Source organism: Ambystoma mexicanum, chromosome 11 (genome assembly GCF_040938575.1).
Source record: "Ambystoma mexicanum isolate Mex_15411 chromosome 11, UKY_AmexF1_1, whole genome shotgun sequence".
NCBI classification, from domain to species: Eukaryota; Metazoa; Chordata; class Amphibia; order Caudata; family Ambystomatidae; genus Ambystoma; species Ambystoma mexicanum.
In genome coordinates, this window is record NC_090934.1 from 1,486,255,902 (window position 1) to 1,486,278,759 (window position 22,858).

At 46.8% G+C, this 22,858-nt stretch overlaps 1 protein-coding gene across 1 annotated transcript in view; it reads left to right on the forward strand.

Annotated features, from left to right (window-relative positions):
- The window catches only part of LOC138504629 (aminopeptidase Ey-like), a 288,546-nt gene that overhangs the window by 195,063 nt on the left and 70,625 nt on the right, over positions 1–22,858 (forward strand). Inside the window, exons 10-11 of the mRNA XM_069625225.1 lie at positions 1,927–2,102; positions 5,623–5,699. Coding sequence (XP_069481326.1) covers positions 1,927–2,102; positions 5,623–5,699 — 253 coding nt within the window. The remainder of the gene's footprint in view (positions 1–1,926; positions 2,103–5,622; positions 5,700–22,858) is intronic.

Below are 22,858 nucleotides of genomic sequence, written 5' to 3' on the forward strand. Positions count from 1 at the left end.
CGTTCACCCGCAACTACTGATAAGACCCCATGCATCACACTTCCTGTCTAACATGTTATGCCAGCCAGCATTCATGAGAGGAGTGGTTCACGCATAGGGTTTGCGTGATCACCATGTTGGCCATTAAAGAACATACTCTGACCAGTCTACGTTACTCCCTGAAGCATCAGCACAGAGTGTACCAATGGCCTTCAACTGGTAGAGCTCCAGTTCACCCATTTGCTCTGCGTTCAAGTGATGGCTAACAGTTTTTGAACATTTACCAAACTGCTCTGGAGAACCTTCCAGTTAATTTCCATTGGAAACTCATAGGTTTCAAGTGATGTCCATGGATTCAATTTGGATCCTTTCTTTTAAGTTGAGCTTCCCCTGAGTTCTCTGCTGGGCATATTTATCACTGACACAGATAGAAACCAGGAGAGTCAGAAAGGAGGGACAGGTAGGTAGTTATTAAATAACTCTCAGAGGATGACACATGATTGATACAAGGTTGGGACAAGAAGACATAGGTGTGCGCAGCAAAGGATTCTAGAAATAGCAAGTAGGTTCTGTGCAATAACTCTTCTAATATTGCCCTCTAGCATTGTAAAGGGAATTGTGCAATAACTCGGCAGAAATAGCTGCATTCTCACCCTGAGACTTGCACAATAGCCACACTAAGAGGATGCCTTGCCATGCTAACAGTTAATGAATGGCTCTTGAGATTCCTGTCCATTGTTGCACAGGTTATAAAAAATATTGACAGTTTTGCCGTAGGATGCTAAGACTTGCAAAATATCTGGACTGAGATTCCTGCCGTAGCAACACCATGCAGTGATATGTGCAAACGCTGAGGATATGTACAGTGCCTGGTATTACCCAATTTGATTGAATTTAATTGATCGAATGGTACATCTGGCTGAATCCGGGCAGTACCATTCGATCGATTTGATTCGATCAAATTGGGTAATCAATAGCAAACATGGGAAGCCGAGATTACGGGGGTGTCCCCCGCTTCCTATGTTCTGTATTGATGGCCTTCGTGGGTTCCAGGGGTGTCCCTGCTTCCTGAGGATTGGAAGTGGGGGGCGAAAAAAAAAAATAAGAAAAAAGGGTCCATGCTGCATCGGATCCGACCCGTGTTAGAGGGATGGAACTGAAGCCGCAGGGTCAGGAGAGGCAGCGGACATGAAAAAGGTAAATGGGGGAACGGGGGATGAATTGGGGGGTGGCAGGGGTATAGATTTGCGGGCTTTGGCCGTGGTAAAAGTGTATTTGCAGCGAAATTGATCACAGTAAATTCCGCCGCAAACAATTCTGCCATGGCCAAATCCTAGTGCCTAGTAAAACACTGTGACAAATATGCATAGATGTCACTTAGGGGTCACAAAAGGGGTGGGAATTACGACCGCATCCAAAGAATTCAAAGCACACTTATTTTGGATTTAGTGATTTGCCGTTAGCCGCAGCTGGTGAATTGACCACCACCGTGATAAATGGTGACATTTTCAATTCCTCCCTTGAAGACAAAACCTGTGAAGCCCCAAAGAATTCTGGACACCACTGCAGATTAAGACTAAGGGGACGATACAATCATTGGCGCACGCGCTCACCCCCTCATTGGCAATAGAGCAGGTGAGAACACCATCCATTTGCGTTACAGAGAAAGAGCACTGCACAGAAATACCTGGATACAAATAAAACAAATAAACAACTTCATTTTGCCACTATTATTTACTCTCCTTGTTCCCTCCCCACTTTGCCATGTGGCGCCTGGAAACACCATTTGGCTGTATAGGCGCCGAACAAATAATAAATAAATAAATAAATGCATTGATCGTTTGGCGTCTGAGAGCGAAGTGTTCACTAACAGTCCTTAGGAATATTGTCACTGAAAGCTTGGCAGCTGCCACGCTTCATAGGTCTGCATTTCTTCCTTCTGCGCAGGCTGTGGACAACCAGACGGCTGTGCAGCTACCCAGGGACATTAAAAGCATCATGGACACCTGGGTCCTACAGATGGGCTTCCCTGTAGTCACCGTCAACACATCGAGTGGCGAAATCACGCAGAACCACTTCCTCCTGGACCCACACTCAGCGGTGACTCGGCCATCAGCATTCAAGTATGACCTGCTCAATCATGACATTACCATGTGTTTTAAAACAAACTCCCAGAACGTCACATCCAAGCCCATGGCCGTGTACAGAGAAAACATGTTGCATGTTCTAAAGATGTTTGCCAATGGGCCATTGTTGCTCCTTTTATAAGAAGTGCAAATTGCATGCACAAGATCACCAATGTTAGCGCTTGCATGCACATGATCACTGAGGTTAGTGCTTACATGCACAGGATCACCAATGTTAGTGCTTGCATGCACGGGATCACCAATGTTAGTGCTTGCATGCACAGGATCACTGAGGTTAGTGCTTACATGCACAGGATCACCAATGTTAGCGCTTGCATGCACAGGATCACTGAGGTTAGTGCTTGCATGCACAGGATCACCAATGTTAGTGCTTGCATGCACGGGATCACCAATGTTAGCGCTTGCATGCACGGGATCACCAATGTTAGCGCTTCCATGCACAGGATCTCCAATGTTAGTGCTTGCATGCACAGGATCACCAATGTTAGAGCTTGCATGCACAGGATCACCAATGTTAGTGCTTGCATGCATGGGATCATCAATGTTAGCACTTACATGCACAGGATCGCCTATGTTAGCGCTTGCATGCACAGGATCTCCAATATTAGCGCTTGCATGCACAGGATCTCCAATGTTAGTGCTTGCATGCATGAGATCACCAATGTTAGCGCTTGCATGCACAGGATCACTGAGGTTAGTGCTTACATGCACAGGATCACCAATGTTAGTGCTTGCATGCATGGGATCATCAATGTAAGCGCTTGCATGCACGGGATCACCAATGTTAGCGCTTGTATGCATGGGATCATCAATGTTAGCGCTTGCATGCACGGGATCACCAATGTTAGCGCTTACATGCACAGGATCACCAATGTTAGCGCTTGCATGCACAGGATCAGCGCTTGCATGCACAGGATCACCAATGTTAGCGCTTACATGCACAGGATCACCAATGTTAGCGATTGCATGCACAGGATCAGCGCTTGCATGCACAGGATCACCAATGTTAGCGCTTGCATGCACAGGATCTCCAATGTTAGCGCTTGCATGCACGGGATCACCAATGTTAGCGATTGCATGCACAGGATCAGCGCGTGCATGCACAGGATAACCAATGTTAGCGCTTGCATGCACAGGATCACCAATGTTAGCGCTTGCATGCATGGGATCATCAATGTTAGCGCTTGCATGCACGGGATCACCAATGTTAGCGCTTGCATGCATGGGATCATCAATGTTAGCGCTTACATGCACGGGATCACCAATGTTAGCGATTGCATGCACAGAATCAGCGCTTGCATGCACAGGATCACCAATGTTAGCGCTTACATGCACAGGATCACCAATGTTAGCGATTGAATGCACAGGATTAGCGCTTGCATGCACAGGATCACCAATGTTAGCGCTTGCATGCACAGGATCACCAATGTTAGCGCTTGCATGCACAGGATTGCCAATGTTAGCGCTTGCATGCACAGGATCACCAATGTTAGCGCTTGCATGCACAGGATCACTGAGGTTAGTGCTTACATACACAGGATCACCAATGTTAGTGCTTGCATGCACGGGATCGCCAATGTTAGTGCTTGCATGCACAGGATCACCAATGTTAGCGCTTGCATGCACGGGATCATCAATGTTAGCGCTTGCATGCACGGGATCACCAATCTTAGCGCTTACATGCACAGGATCTCCAATGTTAGCGCTTGCATGTACGGGATCACCAATGTTAGCGATTGCATGCACAGGATCAGCGCTTGCATGCACAGGATCACCAATGTTAGCTCTTGCATGCACAGGATCACCAATGTTAGCACTTGCATGCACAGGATCACCAATGTTAGCACTTGCATGCACGGGATCATCAATGTTAGCGCTTGCATACACAGGATCTTCAATGTTAGCGCTTGCATGCACGGGATCACCAATGTTAGCGCTTACATGCACAGGATCTCCAATGTTAGCGCTTGCATGTATGGGATCACCAATGTTAGCGCTTACATGCACAGGATCTCCAATGTTAGCGCTGGCATGCACAGGATCACCAATGTTGTCGCTTACATGCACAGGATCTCCAATGTTAGCGCTTGCATGCACGGGATCACCAATGTTAGCGATTACATGCACAGGATCAGCGCTTGCATGCACAGGATCACCAATGTTAGCGCTTGCATGCACAGGATCACCAATGTTAGCACTTGCATGCACGGGATCGCCAATGTTAGCACTTGCATGCACAGGATCACCAATGTTAGCGCTTGCATGCACGGGATCATCAATGTGAGCGCTTCCATGCACGGGATCATCAATGTGAGCCCTTGCATGCACGGGATCACCAATGTTAGCGCTTACATGCACAGGATCTCCAATGTTAGCGCTTGCATGCACAGGATCACCAATGTTAGCGCTTACATGCACAGGATCTCAAATGTTAGCGCTTGCATGCACGGGATCATCAATGTTAGCGCTTGCATGCACGGGATCATCAATGTTAGCGCTGGCATGCACAGGATCACCAATGTTAGTGCGTATATGCTGTTGGGTCCCATGCAGGCAGTTTATTAAATTTACAAAACAGGATGGAAAATGAAAGAGTAAACCTGGCAAATTGTCCTTTAATCTTTTATTTGACTCCCTGCAAATGTAAATACCGGCTGCAAATGATGCTGTCCTAATGGCGTTTGCGATGGAGTGCTATGAAGACCGCCTGCTTTCTGTAGGTGCTAAATGTAGACGCACTCCATAGGGGTCCATTAATATTCTGCCTGCAGGAGTAAAGCGAGGAGGCATTTGAAGCAGCAGGAGGAGTGCACGGTGGAGATGCACACGGCACTGAAAGTCCCCTGGAGCATAAAGGGGGGGCTCATCGATGTTACACTTTTCCTTTGCACCTCACCCTTGATTGTATGCCCCCCACTGTGAGCACTCCTGGCGTTCGGGTGCGGGCACCAGTGGGCTGTGCATGTGCCGCCTTAAAATGGATCTCCCCTTTGTGCTGTGCAAAGGGTCTCCCGGTCCCTTCCCTGCCCGCAGAACATCTCAATCGTCTGTTGTAAAGGTGGGGGGCTCGATTACCTTTAGTAATCGTGGTGTCGAGGGGCGCGGTGGGATACTTTCAAGATCCCCATCAGTTAAAAACGAGTTCAAATATCCATTCTCCACCTCACCAGGGACCTTGGAAGGAGCAGCTGCATAGTGGGAACGCCGCCGCCACCGCCTCTGCCGCCGCCGCCACCGCCGCCTCCGCCACCACCACCGCCGCCGCCCCCACCGCCTCCGCCGCCGCCGCCACGCCTCCGCCACCACCACCGCCGCCGCCACCACCGCCTCCGCCTGACTGTAAATGTGTTGCTGAAAACCTAATTCACTCTCAAATAATTTGCCAAAGAATCGTTTTATTGTCCCTGCAAATGTGCCATGAAATCACAGTGTGCATTACACACACTAGCAGTGCATTAATGTTCCTAACAATACTTTTATTGCTTACCCTTTGCAGCTACACTTGGACTGTTCCAATCACATGGATGAAAAGTGGAAGTGTCCAGTCTACTTTCTGGCTCCTGAACAAAACAGGTATCCTTCGCTTTTGCGCTAGGGCAAGTCATGCGCCAGGTCAATATCTGCCAGATTAGTAGCTAGACGATTAGGTCTAGGCCAGGGATAGGCAACCTGTGCCCTTTAAATGTTTTTACCTACAACTCCCATCAGCCCTGGCCAGTCACACCAATGGCGAGGGATCATGGGAGTCATATGCCAAAGGCTCTGAAGGGCTGCAGGGTTCCCATCCTGCTCTAGAGCTTTTCTCACTGCTAGCAAATAGTACAAGAGCAAGTGCAGAGTGCGCACTTTTACCAAGGCGGGCGAAACGCAAACACTACACGCCTGCTGCTTCCCCGGGCAAGGGGACAATCAAGAACCCCAAACACCAGCAAGACCTACCATAGATATCATGTATGTATGTATGTATTTTATCTTATATAGCGCTGGTAGCCCGTGGGCATCAGGGCGCTCAGACAAGACAAACACTTACTGCCTCACGGCCTCAAAGAGCCTTAAAAAAGGAAAACCTAAAACGACTATGAACTCCTATCTCACCTGAATAAGTGAGTCTTAAGCTGCGTTCTGAACACCGAATGGCTGCTTTCCAATCTCAAAAGATCAGGCAGATCGTTCCACAGCAGCGCTGCCAACACCACAAAAGATCTTCCTAGCCCCGACTTCAGTTTGTACTTAGGGATGGTCACAAGGCTCTTACCTGTGGACCGAAGCTGTCTGGAGGTTGCGTGTGGAACCACGCTAATCTTGAGATAGCTGGGGGCTTTACTACAGAGGCATCTGTGCTCCAGTGCCAGTGATTTAAACTTAACTCTCTTCTCCACTCTAAGCCAGTGGAGGGATATTCTGTCCTTGGTTACGTGATCTCTTCTCTTGAGACCTTTGACCAGCCTAACAGCATCATTTTGAATAACTTGGCATCTAGCCAAGTCCTTGGCAGAAGCCCCAATCAAGAGAGCATTTCCATAATCTAACCTTGACAAAACAATGGCTCTAGCACTGGTAGCCAAGTTACCTTCGTTCAGAAAAGGTCTATATGGTCTTAATGAGCCGTAGGTAGTATGCAGTGTTTTTTTGCAAATAGTTGGTCTGCGCTTCGGAGTTAACAGCCAAATTCACCATCAGGCCGAGGATTTTGACCTGTGAGGAAACTAAAATCCTAGCTTCCATAATCTGGAAGGACTCAAATTCTGTTCCTAGTTTGGCTAGCTGGCGACTGGAGCCGAACAGCATCAGTTCTGTTTTAATGTCATTGAGACACATCCAGTTGGATTGCATCCATTCATCTATCAACTTGTAGACATTGTTGATCTTGATTCTGTCTACACTATGTGTGCCCTGGAGTACAATGATCAACTGCGTGTCATCTGCGTAGTTGGTGAAGAACACACCGGTTTCCACCAAAATACGACACAGAGTACGCATGTAGATATTGAAGAGCATGGGTGATAAACTGGCACCCTGTGGTACGCCAAATATGATAGGGCTAGGGTCAGAGAAACTATTTCCCCAGTGAATCCTAGCATGGCGATCCGATAAGAATGATACCAGCCACTTGACTGCTAGATCGGAGCAACCCACATGGTCTCTCAGTGCTTTGATTAATAGTTGGCGGTCCACCAAATCGAAAGCAGCACTTAAATCTAACAACATTGATATGCCAACTTTACCTTAGTCCACCAGACTCAGCATGTGATTCTGGAGGTCCAACATAGCCGTCTCCGTACTATGTGATGCTCTAAACCCAGACTGTTGTTGATGTAGTATCGAATGTTCTTCTACGTACTTCTGCAATTGCTGTGTAGCAATTTTGTCCAGGATTTTAAGGACAAAGTTGGAGTTTGTAATGGGACAGAGATTGGCCGGATCCTTAGGGTCCAAACCTGCTTTCTTAACCAGCGGGGTAATGGTGACTTTCTTGAGCTCCTTAGGAACCAATTCCCTCCTTAAATGAGGCATTGACTATTTTCAAAAGAATGGGGGCAAAAATGTCCTTATGTTGAAGTATGACGCTAGAGGGCAACACATTTTCTGTGCAAGATGTTGGTTTCATATGGCCTAGCACCTCCAGCAGCTCCGCTTCAGTAATGGGGTGAAACGTGAAAGTATCTTCCCTGGGACAAGGCTGCTCACCTTCAGAAAAAAATAGGCTGCTTAGATGTTAATCTAGCTTTAATAATGTTTTGTCTAGCTTTCTCAATTTTGGCTAAAAAAGCCTTCTGGACAGTATTACAGTCAGCCTTAGTAGGCAGAAACGGTGGAGTGAGAGTCTTTGGTTCCTCAATACTCTTTAAAATATCGAACAATTTGCTGGTCTTATTGGCTGCATTTTCGATTTCCACATTAAAGAAATCGGCTTTCGCTGTTTTTATCTTTTCTTTATACTTCATGTTTTCATGCTTCCAAGTAGCCTTTTTTACTGCGGACTTATCTTGTCTCCACTTCCTTTCAAGGGCCCTTTTTGTTCACTTTAATGGACTGAAGTTCTGCCGAGAACCATTTCTGGTTGTGATTCTCTTTCCTAACTAGCTTCCTTTTCAGTGGCACTGCTTCCTCGACTAGCTCTAGAATGTGCCGGGAATATTTTTCCAACAACATAACACAATTGTCTTCCTCCTGAATTGGGGTTTGATTCAGATTTTTTACATTTCTGCTGTCCACCTGAACATGCGGGTTGCATTGAGGTGGGGGCAGAGGTAGTTTAAGATCCAGGGAGATCACATAGTGATCACTTCAGATGCAAGGTGTGGTGTTACATTCCTAAGTCAGGATGTTGTAAGTGAACAACCAGTCCAATTGGTTCCCTTGTGGGGTTGTGGGTTCCTCATTGATGACATAGAAGTCAAGATTGTTTAGTGCTTTTTCTAACATGATCGCTCCTTTGTCCTTCTTGTTCCCATCTCCCACCACTAAGGTCGACACATTGGTGGATCGCAGACTGACCAACTGTGAACAGAGTTCATTAGGGAATTCAGAAACCAATGACGGTGGTCAATATAATACAATAATATTAAAACAGTTGGTTGGGGAGAAAGCCAACTTCAGTTGGATGGCTTCACATCCGCTACAACTGAAACTGCCCTTAACATTTTTTAAACTTTCCTTGACAACCACCACCCAAACCCTGCTCTCTATTGGCATTATAAATAATTAAGCCTTCAGGAACTGCAAGCTCACACGTAGGCCCAATAGGGTATTTGAGCCAAGTTTCAGTTATGCAGAAAATGTTGTATTGATTATCTAGGATGAGATTATTGACACTGATAGCATGTTTTACCAGCGGGCGTGTGTTTAACAGGCCCACTTTTAGGCTAATACCCGACTCAGAAGGCAAGAATGGCAATTATTCTTCAAAAGGCATACATGTTACGCTCCCCTCACCTCCCCATCAATGAGTGATTCTTACATTTATCCGTCTACAAATTGTCCTGTACATTAACATTTAATTCACCATGTAATGTGGGCATCAATACGGTGAACAACATTTCCCTTATATCTTAAGTGCATCATAAGCACCAATCGGTTCTTCAGAAACGTGTTGGTGCTGAGAAAGGGACGCGCATGATAGAGAATGTCTTAAAAGATGGCTGCAGATCCCTTACACTAGACATAGTCACGTGTCTGGTGTCAATACGCCAAGTATTGGAAAGCTGTCCCACAGGTGTGGAGCCAGATCCTGAGAGTGACGGCAGCTGCAGGGCAGTGGAGAGTCAGCTTTGGAGTGGCAATTGCCAGCCCATCAGAGGATAGAACCTTTGCAAGTTAAGCGGAGTCAGTGGAGCTGGTGGAGAGCCCGCAGTTCTGTCGTCCCATTTATTCATTCCCAGCAGAACTTGGGCAGCCCTGTGTCGGCCCAGCGACCATACTGGAGTCGTGATAACGGATAATCGAAGTTCTGACCGAGTTAAGGTTAAGCTTCTTGATGAACATGCAGCCTGCCTCGGCCGGAAGACATGTTCTTAGCGTGAGGGTGGATGTACCCAGATCCCTGCACAAGTGAATGAGGGCCTGGGTGTACACTAATATTATGAAGCACTTCTTGTCGAATTCTTCCCACTTCTAAGAGCTAGCATAATAGCTGTTATTAATATCTGATTTAATGGTACTCGGAAGGATGAATGGCTTGGTCATCACTGTCACTATCGCAGCTTGTTTGTTTGTTTGTTTGTGCATTTAAATTGCGCGCCAGACCCGAAGGTATCAGGCCGCAGGAGCAGCAAGGTTATTCTCAGCTTGGTTACAGTGCTGTACAGTAATTACAGTGTGTACATAGGTTAAAGCAGTTGCAATTGTGGCAACAGATGCAGTGACAAACACATTTACATATGTACATAGGGTAGGCAAGGATAGGTTAGTAGTCGTTATCCTTTATCCACTGAATGTATTTACGCCTGTAGTGGGGGGTATGAGTGAGGAGTCCTTAGTGTAGGTGGACGGGAGTGGCAATGTTGGGCTGCTTTCTCTTGAAAGCTGTTGCCACCAGTTTTGGTTCGTTTGAACCTGGGGACTGTGAGTAGGTTGGCATTGGCAGTTCTGGTGGATTGGTTGGGAGTGCGGTTGGGAGTGTATCTTTTAATTCTGTCAACAAGGTAGCAGGGGGCTGCATTGTTAAGGCATTTGTGAGTTAAGGAGGCTACCTTGAGCAGAATTTTGTCGGCAGTGGTGAGCCAATTGTGGGCTCTCCTGAAGTTGGAGATGTGATCTTTTTTGGGGATACTCAGTGCTGCTCTAAGCGCATTGTTCTGCAGAATCTGGATTTTATTTTAACATATTTGTTGGCTCCTACATATAGGGCATTACAGTCGTCTAATTTTGATAGGATTAGGGGTCTGACTAGGGTGGTACATCTCTGGGTGCAGACATGGAACTAACCTGTTTATGGAAGGAAAGGGTGGAGTCTAGATAGATTCCTAGAGTTTTGACTTCCTTGGCTACTTTGATAGAGTTGCCATCTATGATGAAGCTAGTGTAGTTATGGTCCAGTTTGTTTAGGTTGGGGGTGGAACCGAGGATGATGAGCTCAGTCTTGTCATCATTCAGGCATAGACTGTGGGAGGCCATCCATGCCTGGATGATGAGGTACACCCAGTTCACCAAGGCCAAATCCTTCTAATCTCCTGTCAACAGGAGGAGGATCTGGATATCATCGGTGTAATTCGTGTAGGTGATACCCAGACCGTCGAGATCATCGAACATGGGCTTTGTGAACACGTTGTAAATAGTACGGGAGACGCATGATCCCTGGGGAACCCCGCACGTTATGGGCATAGGGTCAGCAGAGGCTGATGAGGAGAAGACACGCATAGATCTGTTATTAAGGAAGGATTCAATCCCGCCGATGGCGTCTTGTGACAAATGGGCTGCTGAGTCTAAGGGGTTGCAGAGAATTTTGTGATTTACTAAATCAAATGCTGCTGTTGGGTCGAGTAGAAGTAGTAGAGCAGTTTTCCCATTGTCTCTAAGAGTGTCAATATATACGTTTTGAGATCAATAAGGGTGGTCTCTGTCCCATGTTGGGGTATAAAGCCCGACTGCCGAATTCCCAGGAGATGGTTGGATTCTAGGTAATGTTGTATTTGTAGATAGGCTGTCTTGTCGAGTATTTTGAGCAGGAAGGGGGCAGTGGTGATGGATCTGTAGTTTGTGGGTATAGATGGGTATAGGTTGGGTTTTTTAAGTAAAGGGAGAACACAGGACTCTTTGAGATTGTTGGGGACGATGCCTGAGGCGAAGGAAGCGTTGATGAGCTTGGTTATGAATGGTGAGAGGTCTCTTGCCGCATCCTTGATGATTTGTGAGGGGCAGGGGTCGCCCTGGCAGTTTGAAGGTTTGAGGCCGAGGATAATTTGTTCTACTTCTAGGGTAGAGACTTTAGAGAAGCTGAAGCGGGAGAGTGAGTTGGGTGTAGGGTCATGGGGAGTCGGGCGGGGGGTGTTGATATAGTTAATGGAGTTGGTCAGGGAGTCCTTCTTGTTTTGATTTGAAGGCCTGCGACTTTGTTGGAGAGGGCGCTTTGGACACTAGTGCACCATTGTTTATCTTTCACACATGTGCCCGGGACAGGGATGGGTGTTTCCAGCTCTTTGATGATGGTGAACAATTCTTTAGTGCTAGAGTTAGCTTGTGATATTCTCACGTTGTATGACTCTTGTTTAGCAAATATGATTTCTTTTTTTTATAAATTGCAGCTATTTTGTGGAAGTTCAATTTATTATTGTCTGTGGTTGATTGTCTCCAAACTTGTACCTTTTTGTGTTTCTCTAATCTGAGAGCTTTCAAATGGGGGGAGAACCAGGTGTTCAGGTGTTTTTTGGGTTTGCTTTTTCTCAATTTTAGCGGTGCAATGGAATCTAAAGCTGATCTGAAGCTTGTGAAGTGCAGGCTTGCCTCATGTCAGAGGTGAGCATTTAACTCTTCACCTGTGACCTATCCACCCGGCTCTCATTAGCATATATGCAGAATGCGAGATTTGCATATAAGAAATAAGCACCAAGGAAGATATCGATGGCCTATGCGGCCTTGATCCAAGCAGAAATCAAGCACCCTAGTTTCTAAGACTGTGTTTCATGGGAAACATATCTTCACCTGCGTGTGCAGTGCTGGGGGTGCTCCATCCATCCTGGATTCCAGATTCTGGATTATATTATCTGCCTGGCCATCTAACCTAGAATGGGGTGGTCATAACTTAAAACCCTCTCAGTGTCACTCCTGTTTCTGAAGGCGGCAAAGGCCGTAGCCGTGCACTCACATGTCAATGGTGGCAGCTGGGACTGCAGCACAGGTAGTGCCTCGCTGTTTATCAATATGCTCTAATCTTTCCTGGTTATTAATCTGGCAGTTTGCTGGTCTTTGAATCCCAGTTATCTTCCTACATGATCGTAAACTGTGAACGTATACAAAGAAATTCACAACTCTTTTGAATCTATAATCAGGCCGTTATAGTGCTAACTTGGCCTTATTGTATTGCTTTTGATATATTTTTTCCATTTCTTAATGGTTGTTTAGCATTTCAATATATAATCAGGTATTTTTTCATACATAATGCAATTGGTGTGAACCACATTCCAACTTTGAACATATAAGAAAAAACATTTGTTAAATAAATTTATAACAAAAGCAATGGATTTGCTCCAAAAGTCTTAGCAAATTATTGATGCATTTTGGTCATTCAAAACCGTTAATGGTTCATTTTTTGTCAAGAACATATCTCGACCAATCTTTGGTCAATGTCACTATGAATAGTATTGGGAGTGATGGAACGGTGTAGAGTTGTGAATAATCCTAAAGCATGGACGTTTCGGCTGGTGGTTTCGGTGCCTTCGACTGGGTCTTGGATCTGGTGGCTCTGTGGTGGAAGGGATGGAAAAGTTCCTATGTGTCTCCCACAGGCACTATTGACTAGTGTTCTGCTATCTAAGTCTGTATAAAAAACCTGTAGCAGGAGTCCTGGTTCTAGAAAGATAAAAGCTTTATGGGGGTGGGAGGGAGCTTGTATGTGTTTCCTGTGTGTCACTGACCTTTTCCTTCGCCTCGTGTCATTGGCTGGGCTCTGTGCGAGGGTCGGGGATGGAGCCTGGGTGCCCTGCTGTTGGTCTATTTCTGTACTCTTCTTCTCTGCCGAGATGTACACGGCTTGAATCTGGAGTGAAATACATGGTTGTGAATTGCTTACATCAGTGTTGAAAAGTAAGACAGTCAAAGCAGCATGTCTTAACACTGGAAGGGATCTTTACCTACTGAGTGGTTCGAGCAGCGTGGAAGGTAGATGTGCCATTAGTCACCAAGGGCAGGCACTGCATGTTGTTCCATGTCATCTTGTGCTGTCTGTGGATGCAAGCACATGAAAAAAGGGTCGATGTGAAACAGGGGCAGAGGGATGATATGCGCGTTGAGCCAATGGATTGGCAAAAGTCCCAGGTGGCTTACTTGTGTGGGAGCTGTGGCCAAGTCATGTGGCGACCTTCCTGCAGTCTCCTGAACTTGCTGTAGGCTCTGAGTGAGAGCGAGTAGTGAATAGCGTGACGCGTGCGCGTCAGGTTATTGTGGAGTCCACAGTGCGCATGCGCAAGGGGTGTTACTGTCCCTGGCATGTTGTTGCCTGTGTTGTTGGAAACGTTGCCGTTGCCATGAATTGGAGCCTGCAGGGGCAAGCAAATGGCTGGGGAAGCGGTTCTGCACAAAGGTGAAATAATTAATTAAAGATAGCGCACTTTCTGGAATTTAGGTGGCACGGGAAGTCCGAGTCACACGGGGTAAGACTGAGTTTGGTGTGGGAAGTGCAGTGTGCCCTGGAAGGGGGAGACCTGGTGTAAGCGGTGCATGGGGCAACCTGCAGGCCTGGGTGCAGACTCCTCGCTGCCAATAGTGGATGAGTTGCTGACCCCCTATGTAGTGCGCCATGTCTTGGAATGGACCAGATGTACAGGAAGGGAGTACTCAGAACAAGTCATCGGTCTATGTGGTCTCCAATACGGTCAGCGACCTGTGAATCCTGAGATGAGATCATTGAGAACAGTGGCGGTGGTTTTGAGTTTGTGAATCCACCATGCTTCTTTGTAGGCTAGAGCATTACTGGTGTTAGTGTTGATTCTGACAAGGTCCACTATCCTCCATTGCATACCAAGTGGGACCATGTTGTAGTTCCATATAATGTGAAACCAATGTGGGCGAGTGAGTTTTACATCTGATTCTGGAGCGGTGCTCCTTGATTCTTTTGTTGACTTCTCTGGTAGTTTGGCCTACGTATCTGAAGCCACACAGGCATTCGATAACATATATTGCATTTTTGGTTTTGCAGTTTGAGAAATTACACAAGGTCAATTCCCCGTCAGCTACTTTAAACGTTTTGATTTGTTTAGTAATTTTGCAAACAGAGCAGGATCCGCCGGAATGGTGTGCAGTGATTTCTCTGAGGTTCCAAAGGGAGGTACGTGTTTCTTTCTTCCCGAGTCGGGCATGTGTTTGATGTTGCTTCCAATCCTTGGTGCGTTTGAGAGCCATTCTAGGCATTGGTTCTCCAGGAATGCTCAGTTGTACTAATGACCCGAATTGTGTAATGAGTCTTTTAATTTTACTGGTGTTATTATGTCGTCAGTGTTTGGGCTTTCATTGGGACTCAGGAGGGTCTCCCTTAGTGTGTATTCCACTCTTTCTTCCCCTGCTCTGAGTATTCTTTTCAGGTAGCGTCTGTTAGTTAGTCTTCGTTCTAGGTCTTGCACATGGTGTGTGTATTGGGACAAATCTGTTCAATTGCAGTGGATTCGAAGAAATTGTCCATAGGGTAAGTAATCTTTGAGGTTCTTTGGATTGTTACTCTGGTAATGGAGTAACGTGTCCCTGTCTGTGATTTTCTTGTAGAGTTTACATGTTAAATTTCCTTCTTTGATAGTAACGGTAAGGTTTAGGAAGTTGATTGATATGGGGCTGCGGCATAATGTGAACTGACTTTCTGTGGTTTGGTTGTTCAACCACCTATGGAATTCTTCTAGTGTTTGAGAGTCACCGTTCCAAAAAAAAGATGATATCATCTATCTACCACTTCCATTTAGTTATCCGATGGAAAAAGGGATTCCTGTTGTTGAACACATCATTCTTCTCATATTCTGCCATATAGATTACCGCGAAGCAGGGAGCGAAAGCTGCCCCCATCACGGTCCCGCAGGTTTGGAGGTAATATGTATCTTTGAACAGGAAGACATTTTTGGAAAGCGCCATTTCCAGTAGCTCCACGATGAAATTGACAGGTACTCTTCTCTGTGCCATGTGGTGGCCCGTCGGATGGTTTCTCATACATTCGAAAGCTGCTCTTTGGGGGATACTGGTATAAAGGGCTTTGATGTCCATGGTCACTAGTAATTGGGATGACAGATCACAGTCCCTTTTATCATTGGGTAATAATGGTATTTTCGCTGTGTTGCAACTAACCAACGATCCACAACCTTGCGGACATAAGCCTGCCATTCCGTCCATGTTACCAAATTGGAAATGGAGGTCTTATAATTTACTTGTATTCTAATCTGTTTGGATCCCTTCTGGTATACTAGAGGCGTGGGGTTGATTGATGGTTTAGAAACCGATATTCATCCCTGGACCACTAGTGCCCCAGAAGTTGATTCGTCACACGGTGTCACATAAGATATGCGTGTCATGCCATGTAAACTGCGCATGCGCAGCTTACTACAAATAGGGAGCACATGCGCAGGATGCATCTGCTCTGCTTAATCGTAATGGTCGGAGGACGTGGAGCACCTCCGTGATCGGCATTACGGGTGTAAGCAGAGAATATGCATCGCAAGTGCCGAACTGCAAGAATTGCAAATATCCATATTCCAGACTGTTGTCATGGATGGAAGGGGAACTGGCAGGGCTAGGAGACCAGTGAAGGGGAGGGCACCACCACCAAGACGTGCCAGACGGAGAGCACAGCCACCATGTGCTGAGGATGCATCACTGCCACAGACAGGCACCAGCCCCTGAGAAGGGGCTTAGCCGGAAGAGGAAATTCACAGATGAGGAATTGCAAATCCTCACAGACTATGTGACCGAAGAACAGTCTGAGCTGAAGCCCTGGGCTGGAAGCACTGTGACACTGGCCCTGTGTAAGCAGAAGTGGCAGGAGGTGGCTGACCTGCTTAATGCATGTGGGGTGGAGAGGCGCCCTGCACAAGATGGGTATAAGCGGATGGATGACCTAACCAGGCGTACTAAGGAGAGGTTGGGTGCAAAAGCGTCCTCTGCACAGGCGACTGGTGGTGGTTCTCCGCAGATTGTGGAGCTCACTCCTTTTGAGGAGGTAGCCTCTAACCTCATCTAAAGTAAACAGGTTGTTGGATGCAGAGGCATCAACGCATTTGGACATGCTGCAGGTGAGTGATATGTGTGACTGATACATGTGATCATGACGCCACTGTGCATGACAAAGCATGAATGAATTGGTGCTGCACAGTGGAATCCACTTCATGGGATTGATGATCCAGCTCTACATACATGTGGGTCCAACCCACGTGAAATTCAGTGTGGCTGTTGGATGCATAGAGGGCACTTCAATGCACCTTACTGGTGTAGATGTGAATGGCATTGTCCACATGGCAATGTGTCCAGGTGCTGCATATCAGTGTGCATATGTCTGGGTAGTGTGTACTCTCAATGTTGCGTGCACTCACATGGCTCCTCCACTGGCAATGGGTCATGCATGTGCATGTCATTCAATGATCCGATCACACAGTGACCCAAGAAGGGGTGCAATGCCAGTGTAATGTAGGGGGGCGCCACTGCAGCCCTCATGCTGGTAGCATATAACATAGTCATGTTTACTCAGGATGCAGGTGCAGTTGGGGTATCCATGCGCCGTTGTATACCAGTGACATCCATGTTGGTCCTTGGCATGACATGCATGTGGTGCATGTGTGTGTTTGTCCCTTTATGCAACCTTGACTGTAACCTTTGCAGGGAGGAGGACTGTCACCTTGGCATTGCTTGTCCAAATGGGGATATTATTTTGATTACGCTGGCCACTGACTATACAGGGCTACAAACACAAATGTAGACTTGGACCAATTGCAGGGTTCATATCCAACTTGGCCGGTCTCTTGCCACCTTGGCACACAGGTCTTGCATTTGCAATTATGCCACTGTGTCTCCATTTCATGCTCCTACCAGAGGCATTCACCTACATGCTCGTCCCATTGATCGGCACATCGTGCATTTACTACACATTCTAGCACGGCTATATGTTTCCATGCCTTTTGCTTGTGCTGCCGCAACATCCATTTGTTGCTTGCCCTGTCAGTGTAGCTACACGATGCTGACCACACGTGTGTATACTGTAGCAGGCACATACATGCCCATTTTTACATGTGCATCCACTGGTGGCAAGGTCATGGCTGATGGTGTCTGCTTGTATGGGACATGGCCCTTGCATCTCCAGATTATGTGGTGCACATTCATATGCATGCCACTGTCAGTGCACAACATGTGCATCCTGAAGGCTTACGTGGCATGTCGTAGTTGCATGGATTTCATTTTACTAACTCAGCAGTTTTACACTGCCGCCATGTATGTTATATTTGTGGTGTCTGCTGTGCCATGGTGCTCCTGCTAGGGTTGGCATAGATGTGGGACAGGACTACAGGAACAGTTTGGGATTCTGTTGTGTTTGTACTGCATGCATTTCATGCAAGTTATGGATGCATAGTCAGATGTAGCCCTGATATGTGTTGTCTTTCTTTTTGTCGGTGAAGCCGCAGCTGAGGGGGAGCAGGTGCCAAAGGGTTTGTCAGAGGATGCACAACCAGGCACCAGCAGTGGCCGGGCTGCTGTGCATGGCAAGAACCCAGAGCTGTTGCAGCCCATACTAAGCATGTTTGCACAAGCGTCATCGGGGAGGAGGATGACGATGATGATGCAGATTTTTTTAGGCAGATGGTGGGTCAGCAATCACTCAGCAGTCCCAACCCCATGTTCCTCCTTGAGTTTGTGACAGAGACTGAGCCTGAGGGGGGAAGGAGACTGTGGCCCTGCCCATGGTCAGCCATGCATCTTCCGATGGCACTGCGACTGCAACATTGCCCACACCCATCCTGAAGGCAACAGAGGTGTCTACTGGGAGTGGGGTGCATGTGGACCCGCAGCTCATGCCAGTGCAATCACTCAGGCAGGGACACACTGCATCATCACGTTTCCAGCTCCCATGCACTCCTGGGGGACATTTGCCTGCTTTACGCTTTGACTGGGATGAGGAGGTGATGCTTGAGATCGTGCAAAAGGGTGTGGTCATGCAGGAGATTGGCAGGGACATGCATCGCCTCGCTGACAATATCATTACGTCCAATGCCCCAATGTGCACAGAATATCAGCTGTTGCATGGGGAGCTCTCTGCCTTGAGGGAATGCCTGCATGAGGAGATGAAGGCCTCAAGGGAGAGTCTCTGTCTTGAGATGTCTTCCCTGAGGGACACCATCAACGTCCGGATGGATGCATCAAGGGCTGCTATGTAGGCAGACATGAGTGAGAAACAGAAAGCGAGTCACCAGGACCTTGTTGCAATTGGTGGCCTGTTGCATGACTCTGTGTCACGTGTGGCAGCCACACAGAAGGACAAGGCATCATCCTTGCGTGGCCAGGGACCCTCTTCACATGATGATCCACAGGGTGGGTCTTAGCTGGGATTTTGCCAAGTTATGCCATCTTTTGTTATCCCTGCACTACGTTCTTACGTTGCTTTTCACCTCACCACGCCCCTTCCTCATCACCCCCGCTGACTATGTGCACATTGATGGATATGATTTTTCTTCTTTTTTTGGGGCAGTCCAAGGTGGAGTCATTTTGTTGGTTGGATGGACATTGCCATGCGGCACCATGTGCGGTTGGTTCTCTCATGATGGAACTTTGAATGTGATGAGGAAGGTGTCATGCTCAGTCTGATATGTTCAGTGATGTTAACTGACATGTTGTTTTCCAGAGGGATATGTTCGGACATTTAGGTAAACATCATGGTGAAACATGATGTGCATTACAAGTGGAATATGTGGGACAGGAATTTTCGAAGAGACACCTACGATTACCTGAATGACGAGGTATATACATGGCCAGACAAATATCAATTCCAACAACCTCTTGCCAACAATCCATCGACCGATAATAGCAGTTCTGACTCAGACGCCACATCAGGGGGGAGACCTACATCTCAAGCAACTAACAACGCAAGCGCAACAACAGAACCTGATGAAAACGGAAGCACTTCAAGTGCGTCTTTTTTAGGAACAGGCCCAAAATGAAAAGAACAAGGAGGGGGAAGAGGAAAAGGTCCACAAATGCAACAAACCTAGTCGTGAATCTGTCCCACAGAACTCTGACAGCACAAGAAAACAAGACAATACAGAAGGGGTTAAAATTCATTCTGACCTATATAACCAACATGTTCACTACAAAGATTGAATTACACAAATTGATAAGAATACTAGTATTCTTTGCAGAAATGGACACTACAGAAGAACGTGCTATGGAACAATCTAGGTACATGGAGTTTAAGCCCAGACGTACCTTTTCTGCACCTATTAACATGCCCTCAATTGACATACTTAAAAATATTGTGTTGGCGTACATAAAAAAGCTACATTTTGGGAAACCTAAACACCAGAACCTGAATGGAGGCGAATTATCATTAATTAAGAAGCTCTACTGTGATCCAACAATAATTATAAGACCTGCAGACAAAGGAGGAGCCCTGGTAATTATGAATACTAATGATTACCTCAATGAATGTGAATGAGAACTTAATGACACCTTCACTTACGCCAGATTAGAATCAGATCCTACAAACGAGATTATGAAACATTTGGAAGTAATATTAAATACAGCTGAAGAAATGGAACAGATCTCAGATAAAACCAAAACATTTTTATATAACACCCACTCTCAGACATTTTTATCTACTTCCAAAGATGCACAAAAGCCTCATTAATCCACCTGGATGACCCATAGTAGCCACTACAAACGGCATTCTTCAACCTTTAGAGACCTACATAGACCACTTTCTTCAACCCATCATACAGAAAACATCTACATATATCAAAGACAGCACACACTTTTTACAAGAATTGGATGGAATACAACTGAATGAGAAAAGCATATTATTTACCATCGATGTATGCAGTCTATACACAAGCATTCCCCATGATTTGGGCCAAGAGGACATGGAATGGCTTCTTCTATAGGAAGAAGCCATCAGGGCATCCAAGGAGTTCCTGATAATACTGCTGAAATGTATTGCCAACAACTCCTACTTTCAACACGTTTTATCTCAAAACATCGGGAACGGCCATGGGAGCCAACATGGCACCCACATATGCAAATACTTTCATGCACAGATTTGAAATCCAGCATGTCTTACAACATCTGGAATGGTCTAAACACATCTGCAAATGGGAGCGGTACATCGATGATATTTTGGCTATCTGGCAACGGAATTGTGATTTCAGAACTCCAAATGTGTGCTCGATGATACTTCTGGTGGCTATGTGGGCTGCATTGTAGCAGGCCTCCGCTGGTGTGGTGGGATTTCGGATTGGCGTCCTCATTAATGGTGATAGCGGGTAAGCACTGTCCTCTGAAAATGACAATCATCAAATATTGTTATGGTATGTGATTCTATAGTGGTTTATATTGATTGTGACCCCCCCAATCAGTGTGTTTTGGGGGTGTGTGTCATGATGCCTACCCCCGGGGACCCAGACCACGTCCATCAACCCCGGAAGCAGGCATCAAGTTATCCTAAGCAAGCCCAACAACCCCTGCTAGGGGCTATTTGGGTCCAGTCCTGGCGCCTATGGCGCCAGGCTCATATGGAGAGTCAGTCCTGGCGCCATAGATTAAAACTTACCTGATGCAGACCATGCTGCAAACTTACCTGATGCAGACCATGCTGCAAGAGCTCCAAGCCAAAAGAGGCTTGGAAGGGACTACTTTACCTAGGGACTATTTTTTACTTGGGCGGGGCTGGGGAGGAATACTTACCTGGAACTACTTTGGAGGCTATTTAAACCACGCCCGAAGAGCAGCACACGCTTCGCGTTATTCTGCATCCAGCAGTGTAACGCTCACTGTGCCTGCAAGTCTGCATCCAGCCTTCTGCCACGCCCGCCTCGAGTTTGGAGCTCCTAGAAAAAGAGAGAAAGAAGGAGAAAAGGTTAGAACAAGAGCAATACCTTTAATCCTTATCTGAATTCCCGATCCATCGCACCTTCGAGCTGGAAGAAAGAAGTTATTTTATGCGCGTCGCCTCGCCTGCTGCAGCGCCGCGCTGAACTCACCGGCCTTCGCAGCATCTTCACATTCCACCGCATCCTCCTGCATGTTCCCGCCGCACTCCGGCACCTAAGGAGAAGACAAGAACAGAAAGGTGAGCCAAGGGAATAGGAATACTAGTTACCCCCCCATAGACTTACCTGATTTTACCGCCGGGGGTACTATTCCTCTTCACGGGTCGGCGCAGCTTCCACTGCATCTTCGCCAAACCCCGGCCCCTAAGGGGAAACAAAAGGACAGCAAGGTGAAACAAAGGGACTAACAAGGGGAACCCTCCTCACCACAAAAGACTTACCTGATTTTACCGCCGGAGGTATTATTCCCCAAGACTTCATACTTTCTCTCAGCGCCTGAATAAGGGAGAAAGCAAAAGGTTACATATTGACATTATTTTATCGAACTGTGTTGGAAAATACAAATCCTTACCAGAATACTGCCGGTTGCCACGAGGAACTCTTCATTAGAGTCAAGCTGCAACCTGCAAGGAATCGGACAAGAGTGAAAGTCAGGCATTTGAACTCTTACAAACTTTATACTTACGGCGTCTTGCCGGGAATCTCAGAGTCAATATTGTTCTGGAACTCACCAATTCCTTCGAGCCAGTGAAGCAACTGGTTATCAACGCGCCCCTGCGCTCAATTCAGGATGGAGAGCTCATCTTTTCAAACCATCAGGTGAGACTATAAGAGGGGACATCAAAGGTGATCTGTGTGGAGAACAGCGGGGGTGGGGGGATTTACGCTCAACTCCACGGGTGGTTAATTCCCTTTCTCCATTTACAGAAGAATATTCCTACGGGCCAAGCAAACAAAGCTAGGTGGGCCAGTCCAGTCCGTCATCTCGGCCCTATGCGTCACATTGGTGAAGACCGCAGCTGTCCAGTTCCGATCGATGCCTCTGTGGGAGCCAGGTGAGCGTAACAGTGTGCTGACTGATACTCACCAATGAGCCACTTGTTGCCGAACGTTCACAATGCCAGTGCCTGGTGGATGGGGGAATGGAGTAATATGTAGCTGTTGTGGGTGTGTCCAGGGTAGTTTGCGTTCACATGCATGATATGACCCTTGGAATAGCAGATGACCTGCGTGTTCAGCAAATGCCAATTTTTTATGTTCCAATGTATGTGTTCAGTGGCTCGTGGGGGCTGTAGTGCAACACGTGTGCAACCAATTGCCCCAAGTACCCGTGGGAACTGGGCAACTGCATAGAATTCTGTGCAACTATTTGCCTTGCCTGCCCATTGCATGGCATCTCTCTGTGGCTGTGCACACATGCAATAATGCTGTTTAGGACCTGTCTGAGGCAGCGTGATTGTGTAGGCTGTGAAATTCCCCCAACAGTGGCTGTGGTCTGTTCAAATTTGCCGCTGCCCA